The 24,999-nt window shown below is 37.9% G+C and overlaps 1 protein-coding gene across 1 annotated transcript in view; it reads right to left on the minus strand.

The window, feature by feature from the left end:
• Window positions 1-7,124: 7,124 nt before the first annotated feature.
• The window catches only part of LOC150077705 (alpha-tocopherol transfer protein-like), a 62,608-nt gene continuing 44,733 nt past the window's right edge, over window positions 7,125-24,999 (minus strand). The window contains exons 6-7 of the mRNA XM_090385512.1: window positions 14,401-14,511; window positions 7,125-7,616 (exon numbers count right to left, since the gene is read on the minus strand). Of these exons, the coding sequence (XP_090241638.1) occupies window positions 7,437-7,616; window positions 14,401-14,511 (291 nt within the window). The 3' untranslated portion in view covers window positions 7,125-7,436. The remainder of the gene's footprint in view (window positions 7,617-14,400; window positions 14,512-24,999) is intronic.

The following is a 24,999-nucleotide window of genomic DNA, read 5'->3' on the forward strand; positions in this document are numbered from 1 at the left end:
AACTTATTTGCAGCCTCATATTGTTTGTCTGTACCAGAAAGCTGCTGGGTTTTAATTTGATTTCCCCTTGATTTTTTCTTCCTTGCACTTAACAGGTTATTTATAATGTTGCATTTATCCTTTTGAGTTATCTGCTTATTCATAAAAAGTTGATTGTAATAAGTGTTTTTTTTTTGTTTTCTAATCATACCTGTCAATTTATTTCTGAGTGTTTTATAATTGTGATAATGTTCTTTCTTTGATGGACAATTTCAATACTGCCTGGAGTATTTATCCCTTTGTACCATTAATTTTTCTATTTCGTTAGTCATCCAAGGTTTCTTAAGCTTAATCCTGCTACTCCTAGAATTTGTGTTGCAAGCTGAGTGATTTACTTTTCTCTCTGTATTAAACCTCGAATTGTTTATCATTTGTATTATCTTATTTGAAAAGGCATTTGCATTAATTGTGTAAGATGCTTTCTCTTGTATTAATATGTTTTCTATGTTCTGTTTCAGTTTACCTGTTGATAAATAATTTTTCTTCGTAACATTTGTTAATTTTTTATGTTCACATGGATGTTGTTTTGAATACTTATCCACTATTAGTATACATGTTCTGTGATCTGAAAGTTGATTTAGTAGTGTGTAAGAATTAGTATACTTTAACTTTATATTTGTTATAAGGTGATCTAAACAATAGCTTACTGTTCTATCACTCTCCGTCCTTTGTTGCCTGATTATTCCAAATAAGGTATGTTCAAATCCATAATTGTTTAAGATTGCAGAGTATCTGGGTATCACATTATCAGTTTCATCTGTTAGTAAATTAATATTAAAATCTCCTACTAGTATGGTCTTATCAGCCTGTATGTCTTCCCATAGCAGAATTGTGTTATCTAATTCAATTAGGAAACTGTTTATAGACTCTGATGGTGGTCTATAGATAGCACAAATCATGAATGTGTTTTCTGGATCTCCTCCTAATAATTTGACCCAGCAGTTTTCACAAGACTGAGTTAAGTGGTAAACCTGTACTGCCTTAAAGCATATTCTGCAGTATATTATTATTCCTCCAACCTCTTCTCAACTCTCTCAACTTATAGACCTTGTCATATCCTAGTATGTTATAGATCTTGTCATAACCTTGTATGTTATAATTAGAAATTTCATCACTTTTTATGTTAACCTCTGTTAAAACTATACATGAAATAAATTATTTCACTGCAATTATATATTGCAAGAAGTTAAATCATTTTTTTTCTTAATGACCTGATAATTAGGGTTACAAGAAAGAACTGATTTTTATCAATTATAAGATCTTGAATATTTGGATTATTTAAAAAATGTAAAGGTGAGTTGAAAATCTGTGATTCCTCAAAAAGCATACCTGATGTCTTTATTTTAGCTTAGTACCAGATTTCAAATAACTACAATTATTCACAATAAAGAAGTCTCTTTTATATACTGCAGATTCTTTGAACTCAAAATTCTTGACTCTTGAAGATTCATTCTTCTTCACATAAATCCTTCCATGTTTTAACCATAAAAATTTGTAACTGTGAGTTTTTACTAATTGTTTTATTTCATAAAATAATTGCTTGAGGTGGGTTGTTAAGTAGTCATTTATGTAGATTGGAATATTGCTATTTTTCTGATAGCCATGATTTGCTGTAAGTCGGATCTGCTTTGACTTTCTAATCCATTTTCCCTTTACCACATGATTTGAAAATTTCACAATTAGTGTAAGCTTGTAATTTTTTTTCTTCTTATTGTTAGGTGTGTAATAGTGTGCTACTTCTTTATTGTGCTGTAGCTTCAATGCAAGTCCTAGTTGCTGTATAACACGCTCTAGATCTTGGCCTGCTAATCCAGTTAATCCTACTATTTATTAAATTCTTTATTGCTGATAAGTACAGAACATGTACTAGAGACAATAATACTCATCACGGCGACATGGCCAGGAGTTTTACATTATAATATTGAGATTAATTGGCAAAACATTTTTTTACCATTACATGGAAAATATTAGTTACACAAATTAAACATGTAAAAATGAAATTATAATAATGAAAATATGAGGACTGAACGTCATATGGAGGAAGTTATCCCAGTTCCACCGATGTAATCCACTCGAGGAGCAGGTGACGGTATTTGTAGTCGGTAGCCATTTTTTGTAGGTCGACTCCAAGACGGAGCAGTGCCTGAATTTTGGGGAGTGCCTGGGCAGGTAGGAACCGACTACACAGTTTCAGCCGGTTGTATTTGAGGGTTAGTGTGGGCTCTGACCTCAAGGATGGTGGAGGATTGTGCCACTGACAGAAATCCCAGATGTTTGGGGTGTTTATCACTCCTGTGTACATTTTTACTGAGGTCATTAAACGCCTGTTGTCAATTAACCTCGGAAGCCTGGGTACATTTAGCTGCTCAGCCATGTCAGTTGTTCTCCGTTGATGGGGTCGGCGATGCTTATTTGTGGCCCATTTCAGGGTCCAGTATTCACACGAGAACACCGGTTTTTGAAGAGAGGGCGACGCAGATGCCCAGATCTCAGCTGCATATAAAATAGCCGGATAAACAGTGGCTTGAAGATATCTGGTAGTGGTGGCGGCATCGTTGGAATGAAGTAGGTGTTGTTTCGCTCTCCAGCGTAGGGTGTTAAATCGCTTCCGGAGGTATTCTGTGTGAACATTAAAATTCAGCTTCGGATCAAAATAGACACCGAGATCCTTATGGCAGGTAACTACTGGGATGGGAGTACCTAAAACTGAAGGTTGAATTATTGTTGGTTGGTGTTTCAATGAGTATATCATTATTGCAGATTTTGAAGGGTTAAGGTTTAATCCAAACATCTTCAAGTAAGTTGAAAGGTCGGTCAAATTCTCTGTGATGGAAGACGTAATTGCCATTGGGTTTGCAGACGGTGGGATTAAGGTCAGAAACTTTATATCGTCGGCATATATTATAGCATCATCACGAAGACGCATGAAAGGAATCAGAATGGCTGAGAAGAGAAGGCCAGACAGGACACCACCTGTGGGACTCCTGCATTGATTTGTCTTGTAAAGTGGGTCTTCTTCAAAGTGAGGTGGACACTTCTGTTCTTCAATAAGGCGGTGAGGAAAGCTAGTAGGTCTCCATTAATCCTGAAGAAGAATTGTAGAAGACTGAGAAGGGCTGTGACGTCTAGACTGTCAAAAGCAGCTTCAATATCGGCGTACACTATAGCTAATTCAGATTTATTTTCGAAGGCTTGAAGAATTGATATCTGTGCGGCCATGAGGTTTGTTATGGTAGATCTATTTTCGACTGCGAAATGGAACTGTTTCAGCTTCTGTGGCATCAGCTGTTTGTTTAATGCTGGAAGGAGTGCCTTTTCTAGAAGTTTCAGGAGGGTGGAAGAAGTTGAGATTGGTCTGAAATCTTTTAGGCTTGTTGGTGTTTTAACTTTAGGTAGTGGCCTCACAGAGTATTCATTCCATTGAGCAGGGAAAACTCGTGTGGAAAGAACTGAGTTGTAGATTGAGAGTAATGCATCTAGGATATAGGGGCTAAGGCATTTAATTATGAAATGAGGTATCTTATCACAGCCTGCGGTACTAGATGGACGCAGGGAGTTAATTGCATATATCAGTTGCTGTCTTGTGATGGAAATTATGGAGAGGTCATCAGTAGCAGCAAATTGAGAGTTTTGGAGAGGGATTTCAGCAGAAGCGGACTTGGTTTTGAATCTTGAAATGTAGTCCATCCAGTTATCTAGATCAAGATTTGAATTAATGCAACTGTGTCTTGATGAGTATGGCGCTTTTCCTTTAGACAAGGTAGTATCGGTGTATCTCTTTATTGCTGATGCCTTGAGTCTGTTGAACATAGCTCTTGCTCTGGAGTATAGGATTCGATCTTGGGTTGTGCCAGAGATTTTCCACTGCCTGTGAAGGTATTGCTTGTTGTGGAAACTGCGCGCTAGATCTTTGGTCCACCAAGCTCTAGTTCTTGGAGAAATGTGTACGGTTTTGGCTGATGCATAGAGGGTGACTGTATTTATCCATCTTGTGATTAAGTCAAATGCGAGGATTGGGTCACATCCAATCCTCGCAGTTGTGGCAAGAGACTTCTGTTGTGCAGTTGTTGCACAACAGAAGTGGCAAGTGTAAGAGGGAGTGTGGCTAAAGGGGGATGGCAGAGACAGAGTGAGAAAAGTAAGTTGGGCAGTGCAGAAATGTAGGGAGTGCCTTTTTTGGCACAGAGTGCCAAAAAAGGCACTCCCTACATTTCTGCACTGAAACTGGAACGCATCTGCCCTAGACAGAAAGGGGAAAAATATTTAAGAGTAGAAAAGTAACGGGAAGGCTAAGGATGATAAGAAAAGGATTATGAAAGACAGTTAAGTGAACCAGGAAAGATAACGACCTCTTCGAGAAAGATACATCTGAATGATCTGTAGTAAAGGAGGAGTTATGTATTCACAGTAGGAGAAAGGACGCCAGACCCATGCAGCTAAGAGTTCCGGAAAATCATCTGAAGCAGATTCAGGAGAAAGCAGATGAAGGAAAGCCTTCGAAGATAGCCTGGAGAGCCTAAGATGGAAGCCTGAAACCTCCCCAGAGAAGAAGAGAAAAAGATAGAAGTAGGTAAGCGATATATTAAATACACTAAGTTAACAAGAAGGACTGTTAGTGAAATAGTAGGGTAATTAATGAAAAGGGAGTAGCACTAGACAGTAAAGTGAAAGATAAATTATCTCTGAAGTAGATATACTAACAGAATTCACTATGTTAAAAAGGGTTAGTGTATAATGCAAGGGAAACTAAGGAATGAGTAATAGATGAAATTGATATAACAGATATAATGTGTTAGAAGGGTGGTAAAGATTATAAAGAAGGATGCTGAATATGTTTTAAAGTTATAGATAATTAAGTTACATGAGCAACTTTGAATATAGTGTTTTAATTGATGAAGATTTGTTTGTTTATCTGAACGACTAATAACAAGTAGAGACTTTAGGATACTGAAGATTGGTTAACAAATATATTGTAACAGTGTGGTGAGAACACAGAGCTGAATGATGAATGTATCATATTTGATTATTAATATATGAAACAGATTTGTATCCAGGAGAAATGAAATAAGTATAGTGAATGTACAAGTGTTAGGAGTTAGTTAGGGCAAGAAGAATGAATCAAGTGTTTTCATATAATGGTCACTCAGATTAGCTAGTGAATGTAAACTGTAATTAGAATAATGTATGCAAGTTATCTCTGAGTCGACTTTGTATATTCCGACTGTATGCTTTCTAATTCAATTGTATATTGTGTTGTATATGTGCGTGTAATAAATTTCCTGTTTTGTTTTCACTTTGAGTCCTGTTATTCTAAGTAACATACGCCTTGCTTGCCTAGTTAAGAGTTTTCTCTCACACACTTTGGCTAGAGAATCCTGGTCTCTGATTAAAGGGAATCAAAAGAAATTACCCTCAAGATCTTGAGAATCTTCTGTGATATATACAGGGTATAGCAGTCAGGTGGCAAAGGGTGGGGTTTGATAGGTGTGAGGGCACCTAAGAAAAATCTAAATAAATATAAATAAGGGTAGTAATCTTGTGTGAGATATAGGTTTAATAAATAAAGATAAAAAGAGATAAATAAATAGAATTAAAATAACCCCCCCCCACACAGCCATGACATACCACATCTAGCACCTGAGCGGTAGGTTACACGTTTTGCATATATTATGACTCATGTTTGCAAATCTTTGGAGTAGAGTTAGTTTTAACACAAGACGTTTCAGATAATGCACTTACACGAAATAAACAACTAAAGAAAGAATTTAGCAATTTACAAATGGCAAAGATTTCCAATCTACTCATAGCGCTAATACAGTAGCCATGCTTACTCTTAGCCCCCTCTAGCAGCGGAATAATATTAATAATAATAACTGTTTCAATGTTTGGAGTCTGAGCAGCTCTTGTTCATGTGAAACGAAACTAGGACCGATGTTCTCCTCTTCCAAATCTTCTGTCAGCCTTGTGCGTAGGATCCTTTGTAACTTAAAATTGATTTTACATCATTCCACGATCAGTCGACATCAATGTGCTAATTTTTTCTACTATTTCTGTTATTGCCCAATATTGTGGTAGAGTTTACGCGCATCAGCAACTTCGGCCGAATTGAACCGACATAACATTACTGAAAATTGCATGATACGTTCTGTGGCCAATTGCCGTTTGCCGGACGAAAATCCTGGTGTTCGGGAGTAAAAACCATGCTGTCTTCGTTTGAGACCGACTAACTCATTCGCGTTTCGAAAAATACCCTTAAAAATGCTTCGCTTTATTGATGAGATTCGAACTGGTGTCTTTTCCAAGACGGTGTTTATACCAACAGTGCTATTCACGAGTGCACCATTTTTGTGTTAGAAGAGTTGCTGAACTTCTACAGTGCACCTCATTATCCACACACTCCCTGGTAATCCTAAATCTGACACCAGTGAAAAAAGGAAGCGAATCAGAACATCTTTACCATATGCTGGTGTTACCGATACATAGGTTACAGTCGCAGTTTTCTATAGCTTGAAACAAAATTGAATTTTCGTTCTTTGCATCACCACATAACAAGACTCCCTTACCTCTAAACAAGACTGCATCCGAACGACTTTCGATACATGTAAAATTGTTGAGAGAAATACTTGTAAGCCCTCTGCTACTGCCCTTTGCACCATGCTCTTCGACTGTGTGCTTTGAACTCAATTCAGGAATTTAATTGTAAGACTTTGTGTTTAGGTTCCAGATGCTCAAAGGCTTTTTAATAATTCGTTATTTTAATTCAAACAAATTTACAAACTTACAGGCCTCAGCGCAGCCAAGTAGTCAAGCACGAAGGTGCATAAGTACACGTGCTGCAAGTGACTGGGATTCAATCCTGTGACTGCTAATTACGGCGCTGTTTCTTGTGTTCTCTGTATTATCTTTTGAACTCTTCTGGCCGTGGTTGTCCCACAGTATAAACAGAACATTTATTTTATTTTATTAAGTAATTTATAGATCACTATTAAGTAACTCACAAATCACTTCTCTCTTTTTAAAAAAATCTTTATTAAAAATTCCCATTTTGTTTAGTAAATTTATTCTGTTCAATGGGAAGTACTTCCGATAAACAGTTATGAAATTGACGATGAATATTTTTACCTTAAATTTGAAAACTTTATTCCAGTTGTATACACGAATTGGAGCAACATTTTGGCTGGGAACAAAAAAAGGTCGAAAACCACCTGTCCACTTTGTATTAGGTAAAACTGGCAATACTGCAGCATGTAATAAGAAATCGGTCCTACTAGATTTAGACGGCGAACATTTCAAACTAAGTCCCTATGATCTTTAAATCTCTTTATAAGCACAACAAGACAATTCGAATGCTTCCTTTACACAAATTTACGTTGGATACAAACACCCTGGATAAACAGTTAGCGCTTTGGAGATTTGAAACCATATTGAAGACCCTTCAAGTACTCCGGATGCCACTTTGCTATTTCATTATACACCGAGAGTCCTTCCATAGGGCCGAGATTTCCACCGTATTCTGATGGAAGAAGAGCCGGGGAGATGTATTCATGTAGGGTCTCAAAACTATCATGGAAAACAAACTGAAAGAGAATACATTCAATAATTAAATAAATATGCGCAGAATGGACTTAACTTGAGTTTAAGCATTACTGGCCGAAAATATACATATTTTCTGACAATTGCAATTTACACTGAGTTGACACTTCATCGAGTACACTTTGAACACGATCGAGTACCCTAAGAGCGAGTGACCTGCCTTCCCTTTAGCCCTCAGAACAGCGTGGATCCTTCGGGTAATTGAATCTACAAGGTGCGAAAAGCGTGCCACAGGATTTCTGACCTATGTTCAGAATCGGTAATCGCATTATATGCATCGAGATCAAATGGCACCAAATCCTAATACCACAGTATTGCTAACACAACTCTAATATAAGGATATCCCCAAATACTAATTTTTTTTTTCAATAAAACCAAACTAACAGAACGAGTTGATTCCCAACTGGCACTTCAATTTGAAAAATAAGTTATTAACGGCGAGAGGTACTCAATCTTGTTTTGCGGTTTTTGAATTGCTTGCTAATTCAAGACCTCGTTTAAGAGGCCGAAATGAATATGTGGGTTCGAGTCATAAGTGTAGCTTAATAACTCGGATATGTTATCTTGCAGAATTTCATGATTTCTTAAAAAGACATCTGAGAAAGTATCAGTATTGCGGCTCCTGCAAAATTAACTTTTTATTGCTTCATTAATGATTTTTTTTTTTATATTATGCAGCAATAGTTGTTGAACAATTTTATTAACGAAGCAAATCCAAATGTTTTTCTATTATAGTTAATTCGAAGCCCGATGGGAGTTGTGAAATAATTAATTTTCATTTTAAGGTATTTAAAATCAGATGGGGAGGTTATGGAATGTTTTTTTTACTTTCAGTACTATTTAGATTTTTAGATGAACAATCCAATTCAATAGAATTGGATTGTTCATCTAAATATTTAACAAATGTTATGTTACAAAAAAATTGAGTTTCGATTTAAAAAATTGTTGATGACAAATAGGATAATTCCGCAAAATTGGTGGGCAAACATTCAAACCATCAGGCATTACCACAGAATCACATTGTTCTTCTGGAAATGTAGCAAATATCATTTTACAAAAAACTGACACTTTGAGTTAGTGCATAACGTTCAAATTCGTAAATAATATGTAGCCTTCATTCATTTTACTAACCACTCTCAGAGCCTCACAGACCTCATTCAGGTCCCCTGTACAGCGCCTGGTTGCCAAGCTCTGTAGCCCACATAATCGAAGTCTTTCCTCCTAGGGTCGCCCTGTTTCGATCTCATCATGCGAGGTTTCCGCTTTTGGACACTTTAAAGAAGTCAATGTCTTTTTTCCAGATAAAATCTCCATACAAGGACGCAGCCTTTAAAATGCAGTCTTACAAATACTTTATACAGTGGGATTATGTCGATCCCATCTCTACAGATTATTATTCGATAAATCATGGATTGGACAGCATGGGCTTTTCGGATGCTTCGAATTTTGCTGCATTAAATCCTTGATGCCTGTCCAACTCGTTTAGAAGGAGGGCTACTTGACACTGATCATTAACGACTCTTTCAATCTTTACATTAACTGTAAATTTTGACATCATGCCCTCTCTCCCCTTGTCAATTTCGTTTTTGTAAATCAGAAAATGCAGTACTCCAAAAAATGATCCTTGGGGACCGCATTTTTGATGTTACACCGATTTGAAGAATATTCATTAATCACAACCTTCTACCCTTCAGCCACCGTATGCTCTATCTTAGGTCGTTCAAGCTTATACAGTACCAACTCATAAATCCAAATAAAGTATGACGAAATTGTTCCCCACATCTAGTTGATGAGTAACTAGTGTCAACATTTCTTACCACGTTAGTAAATTCTGAATTTCTTATAACAAATCTTTGACTGTCTTTCAGAATTGCATTTCTATCTAAATGACCCTGGATTGCACACCTAATCATTATTTCCAAGGTCTTCACTAGAACTGAAGTCAGAATACCTGGTCTATAGGTACCAACTTCACTCTAAGAACCTCTTTTAACAATCAGTTGGTACTCCTCCAGCGTAAAGGAATCTCTCCAAGTCTTACGAAGCACTTATATTTATTTATTTAATTATTTATTTATTCAGTTGGAGATCATAATCTCAACCGTGGAAAGCAAGGTGCTAGCGGAGTTTACATTAGTTACACGTCAGTAATTAAAATAATGATTATAAGACTCAAGAGAAATATAATTAATATATAACAATAATAAAATAAGAGATTTATGATGTAATGGGAATAAATAAAATAAAAATAAATGTATGAGAACAAGAGTAAATTAAATAAAATTAATTACATAAAAATGAACAGAAATTAGTATTACTAATGGCCGCATGGTGCAAGAAAGCCTATGGCTTGTGCTGTACCGGCCAAAAAAAAAAAAAAAAGAATAAAACAATGATAAAAAAAAATAAAAAATAAAATAAATAAATAATAATAATTAGTAAAAGAAAAGGAAATTAAACCTATCATCCTTTGCGCTTCCTCCACCCGAAAGTACTATCCAGATGACCTTTGAATTTCCCCAAACTGTCGGCCTCTACCACCCATGAAGGCAACTTATTCCAGTAATTTATAACTCGCTGGCTAAAATAAAACTTCCTGCAGTCCAATCTAAACATTTCTCCCCCCCCGTAACTTGAATTTATGTCCCCTTGTTCTAGCATCATTTATAATCTTGAAAATTTCGTCCTCATTCATTTTACTGATGCCTCTCAGAGCCTTAAACACCTCAATCAAATCTCCTCTAAGGTGTCTAGTTTCCAAACTCTGCAATCCACATATTCGAAGTCTTTCTTCATAAGGGCGCCCTTTTGCCGAAATCACCAGGCGAGTTACCCGTCTTTGCGCCCTTTTGCCGAACTCACCAGGCGAGTTACCCGTCTTTGCACCCTTTCAAAAAGCTCGATATCTTTCTTTAGGTGCGGTCTCCATACTTGAACACAGTATTCCAAGTGTGGTCTAACATAAGCCTTATATAATGGGATTATCACGTCCCTATCTTTACTTGCAAAAGTTCGATAGATCATCGATAGGACACCATGGGCCTTCCTTGCAACCTATTTACAATGCTTAGAGAATTTCATGTCTGACCGTATCGTAACACCCAAGTCCCTTTCCTCCAGTACTGGGTTTAGTTGAACTCCACCAAGTGAATAGGTTTTTTTGGGATTACTGTTTCCCAGGTGTAATACCTTACACTTTGTTGGATTAAAGCATAGCTGCCATTTTTCTGACCATTCCTGAAGTCTATTTAGGTCTCTCTGAAGAAGCTGAGCTTGACAGTGATCATTAACTACTCCACCAATTTTAACATCATCTGCAAATTTAGACATCACGCCCTCTATTCTTTCATCAATGTCGTTTATGAAAATTAAAAACAACAGTGGTCCTAATACTGATCTTTGGGGAACCCCACTGCTTACATTTGCACCTAAAGAAAGACATCGAGCTTCTTGAAAGGGTACAAAGAAGGGTAACTCGCCTGGTGAGATCGGCAAAAGGGCGTCCTTATGAAGAGAGACTTCGAATATGTGGGTTGCAAAGTTTGGAAACTAGACACAGTAGAGGAGATTTGATTGAGGTTTTAAGGCTCTGAGAGGCATCAGTAAAATGAATGAGGACGAAATTTTCAAGATTATAAATGATGCTAGAACTAGGGGACAAATTCAAGTTACGGGGGGAAATGTTTAGATTGGACTGCAGGAAGTTTTATTTTAGCCAGCGAGTTATAAATTACTGGAATAAGTTGCCTTCATGGGTGGTAGAGGCCGACAGTTTGGGGAAATTCAAAGGTCATATGGATAGTACTTTGGGGTATGGTGTCTGCGCGGATAGCACAGTCGTATCGTCACCGCCCTCCCCACACCGTGTGGAAAAGGCCTGGGTTCGAATCCCGTCAATGACGCGGGGAACTTTAATGGGCTTTTTTCATTCCGTGGCTGAGTTAGTTGGTCTCAGGCGTAGATAGCAAGGTTTTTTCCCTCAGAAACTGGTGTTTTTTCGTCCAGCAAAATAGGCAAATCGACCATAGAACATACGCAATTTACAGACACAAATTAGGGCTAATGTATTTAATTACGGGCAACCCTAAAATAATAATAATTTTTTTCGGGTAAGGGAAGCGCATAGGATGATAGGTGTAATTTCCTTTTCTTTTATTAAATGTTATTATTATTATTATTTTTTATATCATTGTTTTTTTTCTGGTTTCGGGTTTTTTTCTTTTTTTTTTGCCGGTGCAGAATAAGCCATAGGCTTTCTTGCGCCATGCGGACCTTGTTAGTATTACTAATACTAATATATCAACCCAATATGAAGAATAGCCCTTTATCACAACCCTCTGCCTCCTGCCCTGCAGCCATCCTGCTATCCATCTAAGGATTTTCCCAGTGATTCCAACCTGTTCCAGCTTATAAAGCAACCGCTCATGTGAGACTGAGTCAAAAGCTTTGCTGAAATCTAAATAAACAATGTCCAAATTATTCCCTAAATCCAGCTCGTGAGTGACCCTTTCGAAATAGCGAACCAGATTTGTTAAACATGATTTGTCCATCGATGCAAAATAACTGTTGAGTTCATCTGCAACAGCAGCTGGTGTATTTAATACTATTTGGTTTCTATTTAATACTATCTTGTATTTAATACGACTTGGTTTGTTCTTTTCTTCTTGGTATTTATATATGTGAAGAATCCTTTATCCCCCCTCTTTGCTCTGTTTGCTAGTGATTTCTCATAAACTGCCTTTGCCTGTCGAACCTTTTCTGTGGCTCTATTACACATCACCTTGTAGCTGTTATAGGCTTCAGTACTTTTATTGCTCTGTAACCTTCCCATGCCACCTTTTTCTGCTCAGTAATGCGGCAACTTCACTATTCATCCAACTTGGAACCCTTCTCGTGGAGTATTTTTTTAATGGTATATACGCATTCAAGGCATCGGTGATTAATGTTTTAAAAGCGTACCACAGTTCAATTGTATTCATTCTCTGCGCGATATCTATCCAGTTAATAGAGGCCATGTAGTACCTTAAGGCATCATAATTTCCTTTTCTGAAATTAAAACCCATTCCTTTGCCTTTTACTTCTGCTACCTCTCTCGTCATGATCCACCGTAGAACTCCGTGATCACTTCCTGCTACTGGTTCCTCTACTGTCAGCCCTGTTATGTCATCTGATTCATGTGGGATGATGAGGTCTACGATCTTCTTTTCTGTAGCACTTTCCCTGGCATGTTGATACAAATAACAGTCATCTAGTTGATTTAAAAATTTTGTTCCCCATGTCGAGTTTCCTTCCCATTTACTCCAATCAATTAGAGGCAAATTGAAATCACCCATAATAAGACATTGACGCTTACTTGCCCATTCCATTTGCAAGTAGAGGCTTCACAATCACCTAGTCTGTAGATTACTCCTACCTTTGTTTCCAGCTATCTCACACCATACAGATTCTATACTAGCATGTGAAACGTCTGAATCCGTAAAAGCTATCGTCGCACTCAGGCTGCTTCTGATAAGAAGCATTACCCCAGCACCCCTTCTATCTACCTACCCTATCCTTCCTAAATACATTATACAAGCCGTACTGAAACTCATCATCCCCAATTTCCGGGTGGCACCACGTCTACGTAAGCCTTAAAATGGATCAATGCGATTAGTAGGAAGAAGTCCGAGGTCCATTTTGGGCTTCATCATAAAGAATGACGATTGGTAAACTCCGAAGTAGAAAACACATTCCGAATTGACCCTCTCAGCCGTCGTCATGGGAGCTTCTGATCTATAGAACTAATCAGATCGGTTTCTGGAATCGCTCGTGCTGCGTCAGAATTGAACCACGGAGAAGGTTTCAGCCAAGATTTGTTTTCTGTATTTCTTTTCGAAACATATTTTACTTGGGTGTATTTCAATGATGTTGCAGAAACTGATGATGTTGGAGGAGAACATATATGAAATACATGTTAGGCTTTGAAGTAATTTTCTGTAGGTGGTAATGTTGTAATTTTGTTCTCTTCTCCTCTCGTTGCATAGAATTTTATCAATGTCGGGGGCATTCAAACAATGTAGTGTACTTGTTTTGGGTGGCACCTAGATGCTAATCGAACTCCACCTTGGAAAATCTGTGATGAAAGCAGTAACACTATCTACAGGCCTGGGAATTTTTGTGTATGTGTGTGTTTAGACAAGGGACATTCAAAGTGTGTATAGTGTGTTTAGGATCTAACGACACCAGGGGGTTCCCCCCATCTCCCCGTAGTCTACATTGTCGTGAGTACGCTCTGAAGGCCAGAGATTTAAAAGTGTATGGATATTGTTGGGTGTAGTGTCGTGTACCGTGGTTCATCTGGCCATTCAGCCGCTGGACCCTTGCTGAGGCTGAACGTTGCCCGCACTAAGCCCGTGGAGCCAGGTCAGGTACACCAGTATTTTTAGAGAAGTGCGTGTAACAGCCGAGGAGCTCTTCCCCTTTAGTTAATTTTATTAAAATTCTGACTCTTTCTTAAGAAAACTTCTCCTCACATAGACTATCATGAGCGCCGCTCAGGGATTTTCCGCAAAATTCCAGCAGATTTATCGGAATTCAAATTTAAAAAGATCAACTCCATAGTTATTACGTTTTTTTTTTTTTGTTTTTTAACCCGTTGTTATATTCAAAATATGTGCAATGATCTTTATCAATCGAGGATTCATAAGTGAAATGGTTTATCAAGATATGTGCAATGATTTATCAATCGAGGATTCATCAGAGATGTTTCCGGGACAGAGGAATACTTACCCGATTTTGCATCTTCTCACTGAGGAACTGTTTTACTATATACCATGCAGCTTTTAAAAGATACCCTGCCTTTATGAAGTGAAGCTGTTTTGTTCGATATGGATATCCATCCTAGAAAGAAAATTAAATTATTACTGTAGTATGACAAATATATATTTTTTGAAACTGAGTGGCATAAAAAATAAAGGAGATGTCAAGCAATATTTTCTGTATCGCTTCCCTGTCGTTGAAGTCAGGTGATATTTCGACTTATTTCTCTTTTGAAATAAACGAGTCCTGTTCTCGCATCGGCCAGATACTCGGCATTGAAGAAATACTTTCAGTTAAATCGCTATAAAGGTCTTTGCAGCCCTCAGGAGATCAAAACAAAACTTACCGGATTTATCACTGGTGCTTTCTAAGGCAGTATATATTAAAAAATATGCCCCCGCAGTTGTTTTCTACGAATTTAGTTTCATTCAGCTATTATTCAAATCAAAAGTTTCCTTTGCGTCTAATCTGGATCAATCGTTTGCTAACAGAACACCTTGGAAAACCGTTTACTGTGTCAAGAAGCGGTGGCACCTTTAAGACGATCCCCTGGGAATTTTTCACAATTTCTTCGGGATTATGACTTAATAATGGCAGTTTTCGAGATTATATTCCAAATTACGTTAGAATTCAGAAAAAAAAATGTAAACATAGGAAGTTACAAGTGAGTACATTAGGTGTCGATTCTAACACGTATTCGTGCTTCTGAAAGCGAGTTTGACGTGCAACGATCCGCGGTTGATCTCTCTGTAAAAAAAAAAAAACAGTCGACTTGAGTCTGTTTTCATTATAACCGCCTACTTTTTAATTAGACTCACTTTTTTTTTTAAATTTTTATCAAAATTTGCATTTCTCTCAATTTTCCAACAGATGGCACTGCTATCGTCGGGTCGCGCCAGCCAGATGGTCCTCTTATTGTTTAATTTCATTACAGGGGTAAATTTTTAATTAGATTTATTTTTTATTCATTTTTAATCAACTTTTCATTTTCCACACTAGGTGGCAGCACTTGTCTGCCATCTAGTGTGGGAAATGAAAAGTTGATTAAAAATGAATAAAAGTTTCCCCGCTAGATGGCAGATAAGTGCTGCCATCTAACGGGGAAACTTGAAATTCAACTTGAAAAGATGTTTCTGGTTGTACTTTTTAAAGAGACGCAGAAGGCTGCCATTTACCAGGAAAAACAATTTTTAATAACTCAAATTAATTGCTTCTTTTTTTCTCTGAAAGAACCATATAGTATTACGCACACCCAAACTGGCACTGGTACATTTCGTGCATTTAACCTTTCTGGAAATCGCGTGAACCACTATACATGTGTGTGTGTGTGTGTATAGGTAGGGTGGCTCCTAGAACGTCCGTTCAAATCCACCTCGTTTCTTTGTACGTTGAACAGACTCTGCAAAACAGGCCAGCGTGTAGTAGTGCAATGTTCGTGTAGTTTAATGCATGTTATGTTGTTGTGTTATGCTGACCTCTTAGCTACCGAGAAGCAGCTATCACCAGGAAGGCTGCTTCTAGATACTCGTCCACACCACGGGAAGGTGGGCCAGTTCCAGTAGATGGGACGCATAAGGTCTCAGGTTATGAGACAACAAAAAAAAAAAAAAAAAAAAAAAAAACCCTCTGGGGGCCCAATCCAGAGCTTAAAAAAAAAAAAAAAAAAAAAAAAAAATAATAATAATAATAATAATAAATAACACACGTGTATATATATATATATATATATAAAATAATAATAAAAAATAAATAAATAAAATAAAAAAAAAATAATAATAAATAATAATAAAAAAAATAAATAAAAAATAAATAAAAAAAAAAAAAAATAAATAAATAAATAAATAAATTAAAAAAAATAATAATAAAAAAAAAATAATAATAATAATAAATAAATAAAATCCTCCTCATCATCACCAATAGTCTCTTGGGCATTCTGGACCCACTTCAGTATTCTTTTCAACACACTATTCTGGTTCAAGTGTTTAACAGGCGTTTCCTCAGTTCAAAGGCTCCCTTTGCAAAATCCTGGAATAATTGAAATACACTCCTATTAGATACAAACACCTCTTCCCGACCTAACTCATTTTCAGCAATGATTTCCCTGATTATTTCCCTGACATTATCGTAAATTGTACACACATATAATATATGGTGCCAACTTTCACTCTCACCACAAAAACAGAGATCTGTATCCGAAAGACCCAACTGAAATAATTTCGCTTTCATCGAGCCGTGACCTGTTAGTAAAAATGATGTTTGTAAACTTGGCGTAAACCAACTTCGAACTGTTCTGTCACTTAAAAAGGTAACATCCGGAATAAATTTCTTTGTCACTCGACCAGTAGATACAGTGTCCCATCTTGTTTGCCACAAGTTAACAATCTCATTTAAACATCTTCTCTTCTCCCTCTTAATATCAGAATTTATGTCAACTTCTATGCCAACAAGTCTAGTAGATATTTTCTTCTTAATGCCATAGCACAGCCCTCGATAAGCCACGAACAAATCCAAAGGGACTGCCCCAGCCATCACTTGAAGTGCAGTCGTAGCTACAGTTCTACATACCCTTAATATACTGAGAAGCATCGTTCTTTGTAGTGAGTTTAATTTAGCCTGAAATCTAACAAGAGCCACTCTGTGAGACCAAACTCCCGCTGCATATGTAACCATAGGCAGAAACACCACCTTATAATATAAAAATAAAGTTTTATTGGACACACCCCAATCTCCTCTTGATACTCTTATAATATAGCCGGCAAATTTCCTAATCTTGCTATGTAGATGTGTTATATGCGCATAATAAGACAACTTGTGATCAATAATGAGCCCCAAGTATTTAGTTTCAGAAACCATAGTCAGCTGTCTCCCATTTAATTTTATTTGCGGCGGTCGTCCCAAATCAAGTTTGGTTTTAAAAAGCATCATTTTGGTCTTTTGGGGGCTAATGGTAAGCTTAAATCCTTGTGCCCAGGTATTAATATCATTTATTACACGGTTTGCATTTTGCTCCAAATCGTGTCGTGATCGACCTGCCACAATTAATGTGACATCATCAGCAAAAGCTATCACGTGACAATTTACTTGTGGTCGAACCAGCCAGTTCTGTAACACTAAATTCCAAATAGAAGGACCTAATACAGAGCCCTGAGGGCAACCTCGCGTGATTTGTCTTTGAAGGAGAAAATGTTTAGACCTTACAGTCACATATCTCTCAGAAAAATAACTCCTGAACAGACTGTATAACTGCTTAGAACACTCAGCACGACACAGTTGAGAAAGAGCTGCCTCCCACCATACTGAGTCAAACGCACCTTCAAAATCTATATATATAGCGAGTTCATATTTTGAATCAGAGTTTGAAATGTATGTATGAAAGTCCAGAAGAGCATCCTCGCACGATTTCCCCGGTGTAAAACCATACTGATTAGGTGTAATCATGTCATGGCGTTCTAACAATTCTTGTAAACGTATTGCCATTAACCTCTCTAACACTTTCCCCAGATTAGCCAACAAAACAATTGGACGGTACGACTTAGGCTCAATTAAAGGTTTCCCAGGCTTCCTAATTAGCCTCAATAAAGCAATCTTCCATTTCAATGGAAACAGTCCTTCCTCTAGGCACTTATTATATAACAAAAGTAACATGTTAGGTATTAACTTAAAAAACCTCACTATAAATGCGTTCTCAATCAAATCTATTCCTGGACATTTTGCAAAATTAAGTTTCTTTAACACCCCTGCTAGTTCATCTATTGTAAACGCCATGGTATTGCCTCTAGCTACATAAAATTGATTTTTTCTCCGCAGTTCGAATTGGCACTGTGAGTCTAAGATGGGATCGTCAACCGGGAACAGCCTGGTTAATATTGCATCTACTGAATCCTCCCAGCCAATAGTCTCAGTAGAATCCTCTTGAATTGTATTAAATACCTCCAAACTTCTCAGTTTATCTCTTGACAACTTATATAGCAAACCCCAGGGATCGTTTCTCCCCGATTGTTTTACAAACAATTGCCAGGTTTCTCTCTTCCGAGTTGCCATGGTTCTCTTGTAATTATTTTTAAGAGATACATAATTGTCATGCAATCTAACTACCTCAGAATGACCCCAATTCCGATGCCGCTGGTACTGTCTCCTAGCTCGATATACAGCCCGTCGTAAGACAGTCAGTTCGTTTGTCCACCATGGGCAGGATTTTAGTTTAATAACCTTCTTCCTACCTGACTTATATGCCGCTCTTACTATTGAATCCTCTATAGTATTAGCTAAATATATTGCAGATTCACGAACTATCTGTTGTTGTTTATCCGAGGAAAAGTCCCGAAGAATAGAAGCTTCATACATGGACCAATCAAATGATTTCAACGAAAACCGAACAATGTGTGGTATCCGATCTTGAGTACCAGTTAAATCCGGCACATTCTTCACATAAAACAATATGGCTCGATGATCACTTGATGTCCAATCAGGCATTACCTTCCAGTTACAAATACAATGTCTAATACCAGAAGTTGTTATAGTTAAATCAATATTAGATTCACCCATTGGTCCACAGAAAGTAGAGAGTTGATTTGACTTGTTCATTACAAATAAATTATGGCTCGATAAAAACTCTTCCAGCAATAAACCTCTCATGTCAGATGTTGCACTATACCACAATGGAGACTTTGCATTAGCGTCTGTCGAAATAATCACTTGTTTAGGTCTTAAAATGAGCAACACATACTCTAAATAATCCACGCAATTATTAAAGTCCATTGAAGGAGCACAATACAGAGATATAAAATAGAATTGAACATTTGCCGAGGCCACCATAACACATGTAGCGAACTGGTTACATAACCTATGAACAACCACTACGTCTAGATCTCTATTATTGACCACAATTCCAGTTTTAGGCTCTTCCTGCACCGGTTGTATTATTCGTGACGTTAAGGGATAACCAAATATTCTAGATGTTTGCTCACCTGGAACTCTAGCCCAATAAGGTTCCTGTATTGCCACCAAATCAATTTGAAAATCCTCACTAATCTTCCTAATCTCGTCCGCTACCAATCTCGATCGTTGTCCATTAATCTGCATTATTTTAATTCCTGTAGAATAAAAAACTTCAGTTAACTCAGGATCTTCTTCCAACCCCCTCTCTCTTCGTTCATTACAACTATTCATTAGCAGTCCGAGTTCGTACCATTTCCAGTGCTCTTTGATATTCTGGACATCTGACGTCCCTTACTGAATGGCAACAATCCCGCTTACGGCGCTTGCAGTTAACACAGCTTGGCTCCTGATCTTTGTTTGGGCATTCAGCATATACATGCCCCCCTCTTGCACAATGACCACAAGTAGGGGAGCTGTGAGTACAATATTTCGTAACGTGTCCGTATCCAAGACATAGAAAACATCTGGAAACTATAGTAAAGGGGCGGTGCCTATGCGAACTTACTGCCAAGTATAAACGATCCAATGTGGATATAAACTTATATAACCTTGGGGAGAGAGTAATAACCCAGTGTACAAAAGCTGTACTTCTAGACTTGGTCGTAAACCTAAAACTTATGTCTTTCTTAACTTCCTCAAACGTGATCCCGCATTCTTCCAAATTCTTACAGTATAATTCTTCAATGATATCTTCCTGACTTAACTCCTTAGGAATATCATATATAATCACAGATGGGTTGCCCTTTTTGGAACACCCGTTGTTATTCCAACAGACGCCAAAGAATCCGATGCAGCTATATTCACCAAATCCGTCTTTATAGCTGTTTCTAATAACACACCTTTATTTCGCACCAACCGTAGAGCTCGGACTTTCACTGACTTAATTTCATTTTTTAAAGCATTTGCCACAGCAGTTTTCACTTCAGAACTCGATTTAAGCTCACTACTATCAGAAGCTCGAAGAATCATAAGATTTTCCCCAGACCTGGGTATTCCTTCCTTAGGACGAGTACCACTCGCTATCTCCGCATAAGTACGCTTTACTTCCACCCCCTGCACTTGCGCTCTTTGTGGGCCTCAGTCTTACTATAAGGCTCAGACGAAAATGTTTGAATTAAATGTTCTAATAAATTCGCCCGTTTACTAATCTCAGCATTTCAAGCTCTAAGTTTTTCATTTTCTATTAATACAGCCGTAGTCGCTGTTTCTAACTTAGCCCACTTGTCCATAATTATGTCTCCTGCCTTCTTTGTAACCTTATTAACTTCTGCCAAGAGGAAGCTCCTAATATCTTTCCTCATTTTAGAAATCTCCTCACACCTTGACGATACATCTTGTACATTGTATAGCTCATCTGTCATAGTTTCAACATCCTGACTTGGTATAAGTTGCACCTCAGTATTATTCACAGTTACTTGTTCACTAACTTCCTCTTCATGCGCTAACTGAATGTCCGTATTCCCATAAGCTCTAAACTGATCCTGACTACGTCCTCGAGAGTATACAAACTCCCCATATTTTATAAACTCTTCCCGTGACTGTGGCACTTTAGGTGGAAGTAGGGGGGAACCGTCCTCCCCTGTATCAGATCCCACTGTATGCTTCCTAACTGTTCCACTTGATCCTTCCATAATTCTTATGAAATTCAATTATCCAACTAAACAGCTAACAATGTGTTAGTTCTTATTAATTTCGAACAGTAAACTCAAACTAATTACTTTGCAGTGAAAACTAATCAACTGCTAGATTATAAAAAAAAAAAAAAAAAAAAAAAAAAAACACATGCAGAACAATAAACCAGTACGCTATTCTTTTCTACTGATCCCTATTGATATTAATAAATATTAGTTCCAAAAATAAATAGTTTTCAAACAAAACAGTAATTCTGACTATGTATAATCAGACTACTCCTCCCACCTCATAAAAACCGGAACAACTGCTACTATCTTTATCTGCTATGAGGCTAAGAAAACACGGAGCACAGTAGAAATGCGACCGTGTGAACCACTATACAGTAAACCCCCGCTATTCGCGGTTTCGCGTATTCGCGATCGCCGATTTAATATAAAATGAAACCTAAAAAATGTGGATTTTAAAGCGCCGTGAATATTTTCCGCCATAAAAAAAAAACATGGGCGTGGCTAAAATTATCTTTCCCGGTCAAAACAGCGCTCAGTGGGTGGGGGGAGAGGGGTGACAAAATCGCGAGCGTGAATGTTTCTCGCTAATCCTTGTTCAGTATGTGTTATGCGCTTGTTATGGAAGGTTTCGTCGTTTGCTTTTAATTTATATGCTTATAAATTGAATAAATTTATAAATTGATATGCTTACAAAAGTAATAAATCTACCGTTTTGCAGTGTAAAACAGACTTTTTCGAGTGTGTTAACGGAAGAATGTGACTTTATTGTGGACAAGTTCTTTCTAACCCCTACAAAAATATGACTACGAATAGCAAGAGAAATGTGAAAATATCAAAGAAGGTGATGACATTAGCGAAAAAAATTGAGTTATTAGACAAAATTTCTAATGGTGAAAGTGTCTCTCTTCAGTGGCAAAACATTATAAAATCAATGAGTCAACGGTACGATCAATCAAAAAATCGGAAGAAAAAATCCGCCGTAGTGTCCGTGAAAACGCGCTAATTGCTTCAAAAATTCGCTCTGTAACTCGTGATGTTAAATTAGAAAAGATGGAAAAAGCTTTAAATCTGTGGATAGAAGACCGAACTCAAAATAAAATTCCGTTAACTTCACTCATCATTCGTGAAAACTCAAAACGCAAAACTCCTTATCAACGCTTTAGCGAAACTGGTGATAGCACTGGCGGGATAGGTTTTTTAGCTAGCAAAGACGCTGGTTTGAAAGATTTGTTTGAAATTTCTAATAAATATTACATTTAATATTAAATTGTTTCTTATTTTCATTTCAATGCCATATGCTTGCATTTCACTACGTACTGTCTATGTACATAGTCATATTATGAAGGTACATATAATACCTACACAGACAAAATTTTAGACTAGTTTTTCTTATATATTTCAAACTTTGGAACGGAACCCCTTTATTACTATGGGAGCCATAACTCAGTATTCGCGTTTTCGGTATTCGCGGCATTTCTCAGGAACGTAACCCCCGCGAATAGCGGGAGTTTACTGTATTTGAGTATATTCTTATTTAGTAATTTAAAACCAACTCAAAGAAATATTAATTGAAAACATTACCATCAGTTTAACATTTCCTCTCTGTATATTACATTTATACTTTTAAAGCACTTACTTTTTAAATTTTTAAACGTTTTATATCTTTCTGAAGTCTGATATAGTGTGCCTTAATTCAGCACACAACCATGCAGGGTATTTCCTCTTCGTTAATTTTTGCTCGGACTGCTAGTGTCAATAACACTAGCAGTCTAAGTTTAAGGAAGAGAACAGTTTGTTCCTCTGAGGGCTTGAACCTGACATCTTGTTACGAATTAGGTCATAGCTGTGTTAGTTTAAGCGTACACGCCTCTCGTTGTTATTTATTTGTTGTAAGGTTTAGTTGCGTCTGTAACTTAGGCCATATTGCCCCCTCTATAATATGTCTGTAAATTACTGGCGTTCTGTGAGAGATTTGCTCTTTGCTGGACGAAGTGCCAGAGCCTCGAGACAAAAAAAATAAACGTTACCTTCCTCTGAGACCGACTATCCCAGCCATGTTGTGAAAAAGACCCATAAAAATTCTTCCCTTCATTATCGAGATTCCAATCCAAGACTTTTTACCAGGGGGTGGGACGATCATTCTGCCAACTGTGCTACCCACGATAACGATTCAACTGGATGCCTTTTAAAGGAAACCAGTATATGAGACAGCGTAGGAGGTGTATCCTTGGACTTCGGAACACAAGTGGTCAGTGGCTATACACGGATGCAAAAAAAAACATTCATTTTAGCGCTACCCGACAACGATCTGATCTACCGCATGTACTACGCCCTTCAATTGCGTGTCTTCTCTGGTCCATTTACCTGTTTCGGTAGAAAGAAAATCCTGAGTTTCTGGGGGAAAACAAGTGCTCACTACTACTGATATCGACTAGCTCTGCCACAGAGTGAAAATAGTCCATGAAAGATCCTTGCGTCATTAACAAATTTGAACCTCGGCCTTTTCTAACCGGTGTAGGCAGGAATGTGATTAAAGCCAATGCACTGCCAGAATACACTGAGGTATCACTGAATGTGACCACCAACCTAATACTTAGGTTCTCCTTTTGCCCTCAGTACAGCAGTTATCCGACGTGGCATTGATTCAACAAGATGTCGGACCGTTCGGAAGGTATGGTCAACCAAACTGTGTGTAATGCGGTCAGCAATGCAAGTATAGAGGTGATTGGTGTATCCAGACGCCTTATATACCTTTCCATAGTGTCCCACAAGTGCTCTATGGGATTGATATCGGTGGAGTTCGGAGGCCAATCGATATGCTGGAAGTCAGAACTGTGTTTCCAAACCATTCCTGCACAACAAGTGCCCGATGGCTCGACGAATTGTCATCTTGGAAGACACCATCGCCATTCTGGAAAAAGTGCAACATATCCGGGTGTACACAGTCAGCAAGCAGTAGACGACAGCTTGTTCCACATGCACCAGGGATCCAAGTTCCTGCCAGTGAAACATGCTCCGCACTATACAAACGCCTCCACCGACCTGCATTTTTGATACCATGCTTGATGGATCAAGAGCCTCCTGTTGTTTACGCCAAATCCGTACACGACCATCCACGGTATGGAGTAAATAACGTGACTCATCCGACCATCACACCTTCCAGTCTTTTAACTTCCAACTTGCATGCTCTTTGCATCAGGCGAATCTTTTACGTCGATGAACCTTGGTTAGGAGTGGATGCCGTAGGCGTCGTCTGCTGGTATAGCCCATACGTGCGAGCGTGCGACGCATGGTCATGCCAGATATTGTTCCGGGTTGGCCCATGTTGTATTGGTTAGTCAACTCTTCAACAGTGCTGCGCATATTCCTCTGTACAAGTCGTCGGACCCAGCGCTCACCTCTAAGTTCAACCTTTCGCTGATCTTTGCAGTTTTGCAGTACACGCTTCTTGATTAGACCGTGGTTCGAGCCCGTGACTACCAAATACGGAAGATGCCGAGAGGTCAGGGAATGACCACCGCATATTCACGGAGCAATATGGCCTTAGTTGCTAATGCTCCTAAAAAACAAATAGCAAATAGCAAATTTTCATAGGGGTGTTCATAAGTCAGTGACCACTCAGTGTATATGGGTCTACAATAACATGACAGACCTCTATCTGCACTGTTTCTTGACCAAGAATGTTTGTTTTTAGTTCGGTGTATCAACATGATCACAAGCATATTCCTGATCCAAAGGAATGATGGCAGAATTTATTATATGGGTTCTCTACCAAAAAAAACCTAAGTTTTGAGACATAAGTATATTATTATATTATTATTATTTTCCCCTGAATGGGGGTTCCACTTCGTGACCGATATTGCAGCCAAGTACACTGGATGGTTGATGTTATGTCTGGTGTTGGTCGAAGAACTCTCTGACTATCCTACAGGTGTTCAGGATTACGATTTTCTGGAGGTCCTTGTAGACGTTCGCTGGGAGACCTATTTCT

The sequence above is a fragment of the Mastigoproctus giganteus genome, chromosome 11 (genome assembly GCF_048544385.1).
Source record: "Mastigoproctus giganteus isolate SK-2022 chromosome 11, ASM4854438v1, whole genome shotgun sequence".
Classification (NCBI taxonomy): Eukaryota; Metazoa; Arthropoda; class Arachnida; order Uropygi; family Thelyphonidae; genus Mastigoproctus; species Mastigoproctus giganteus.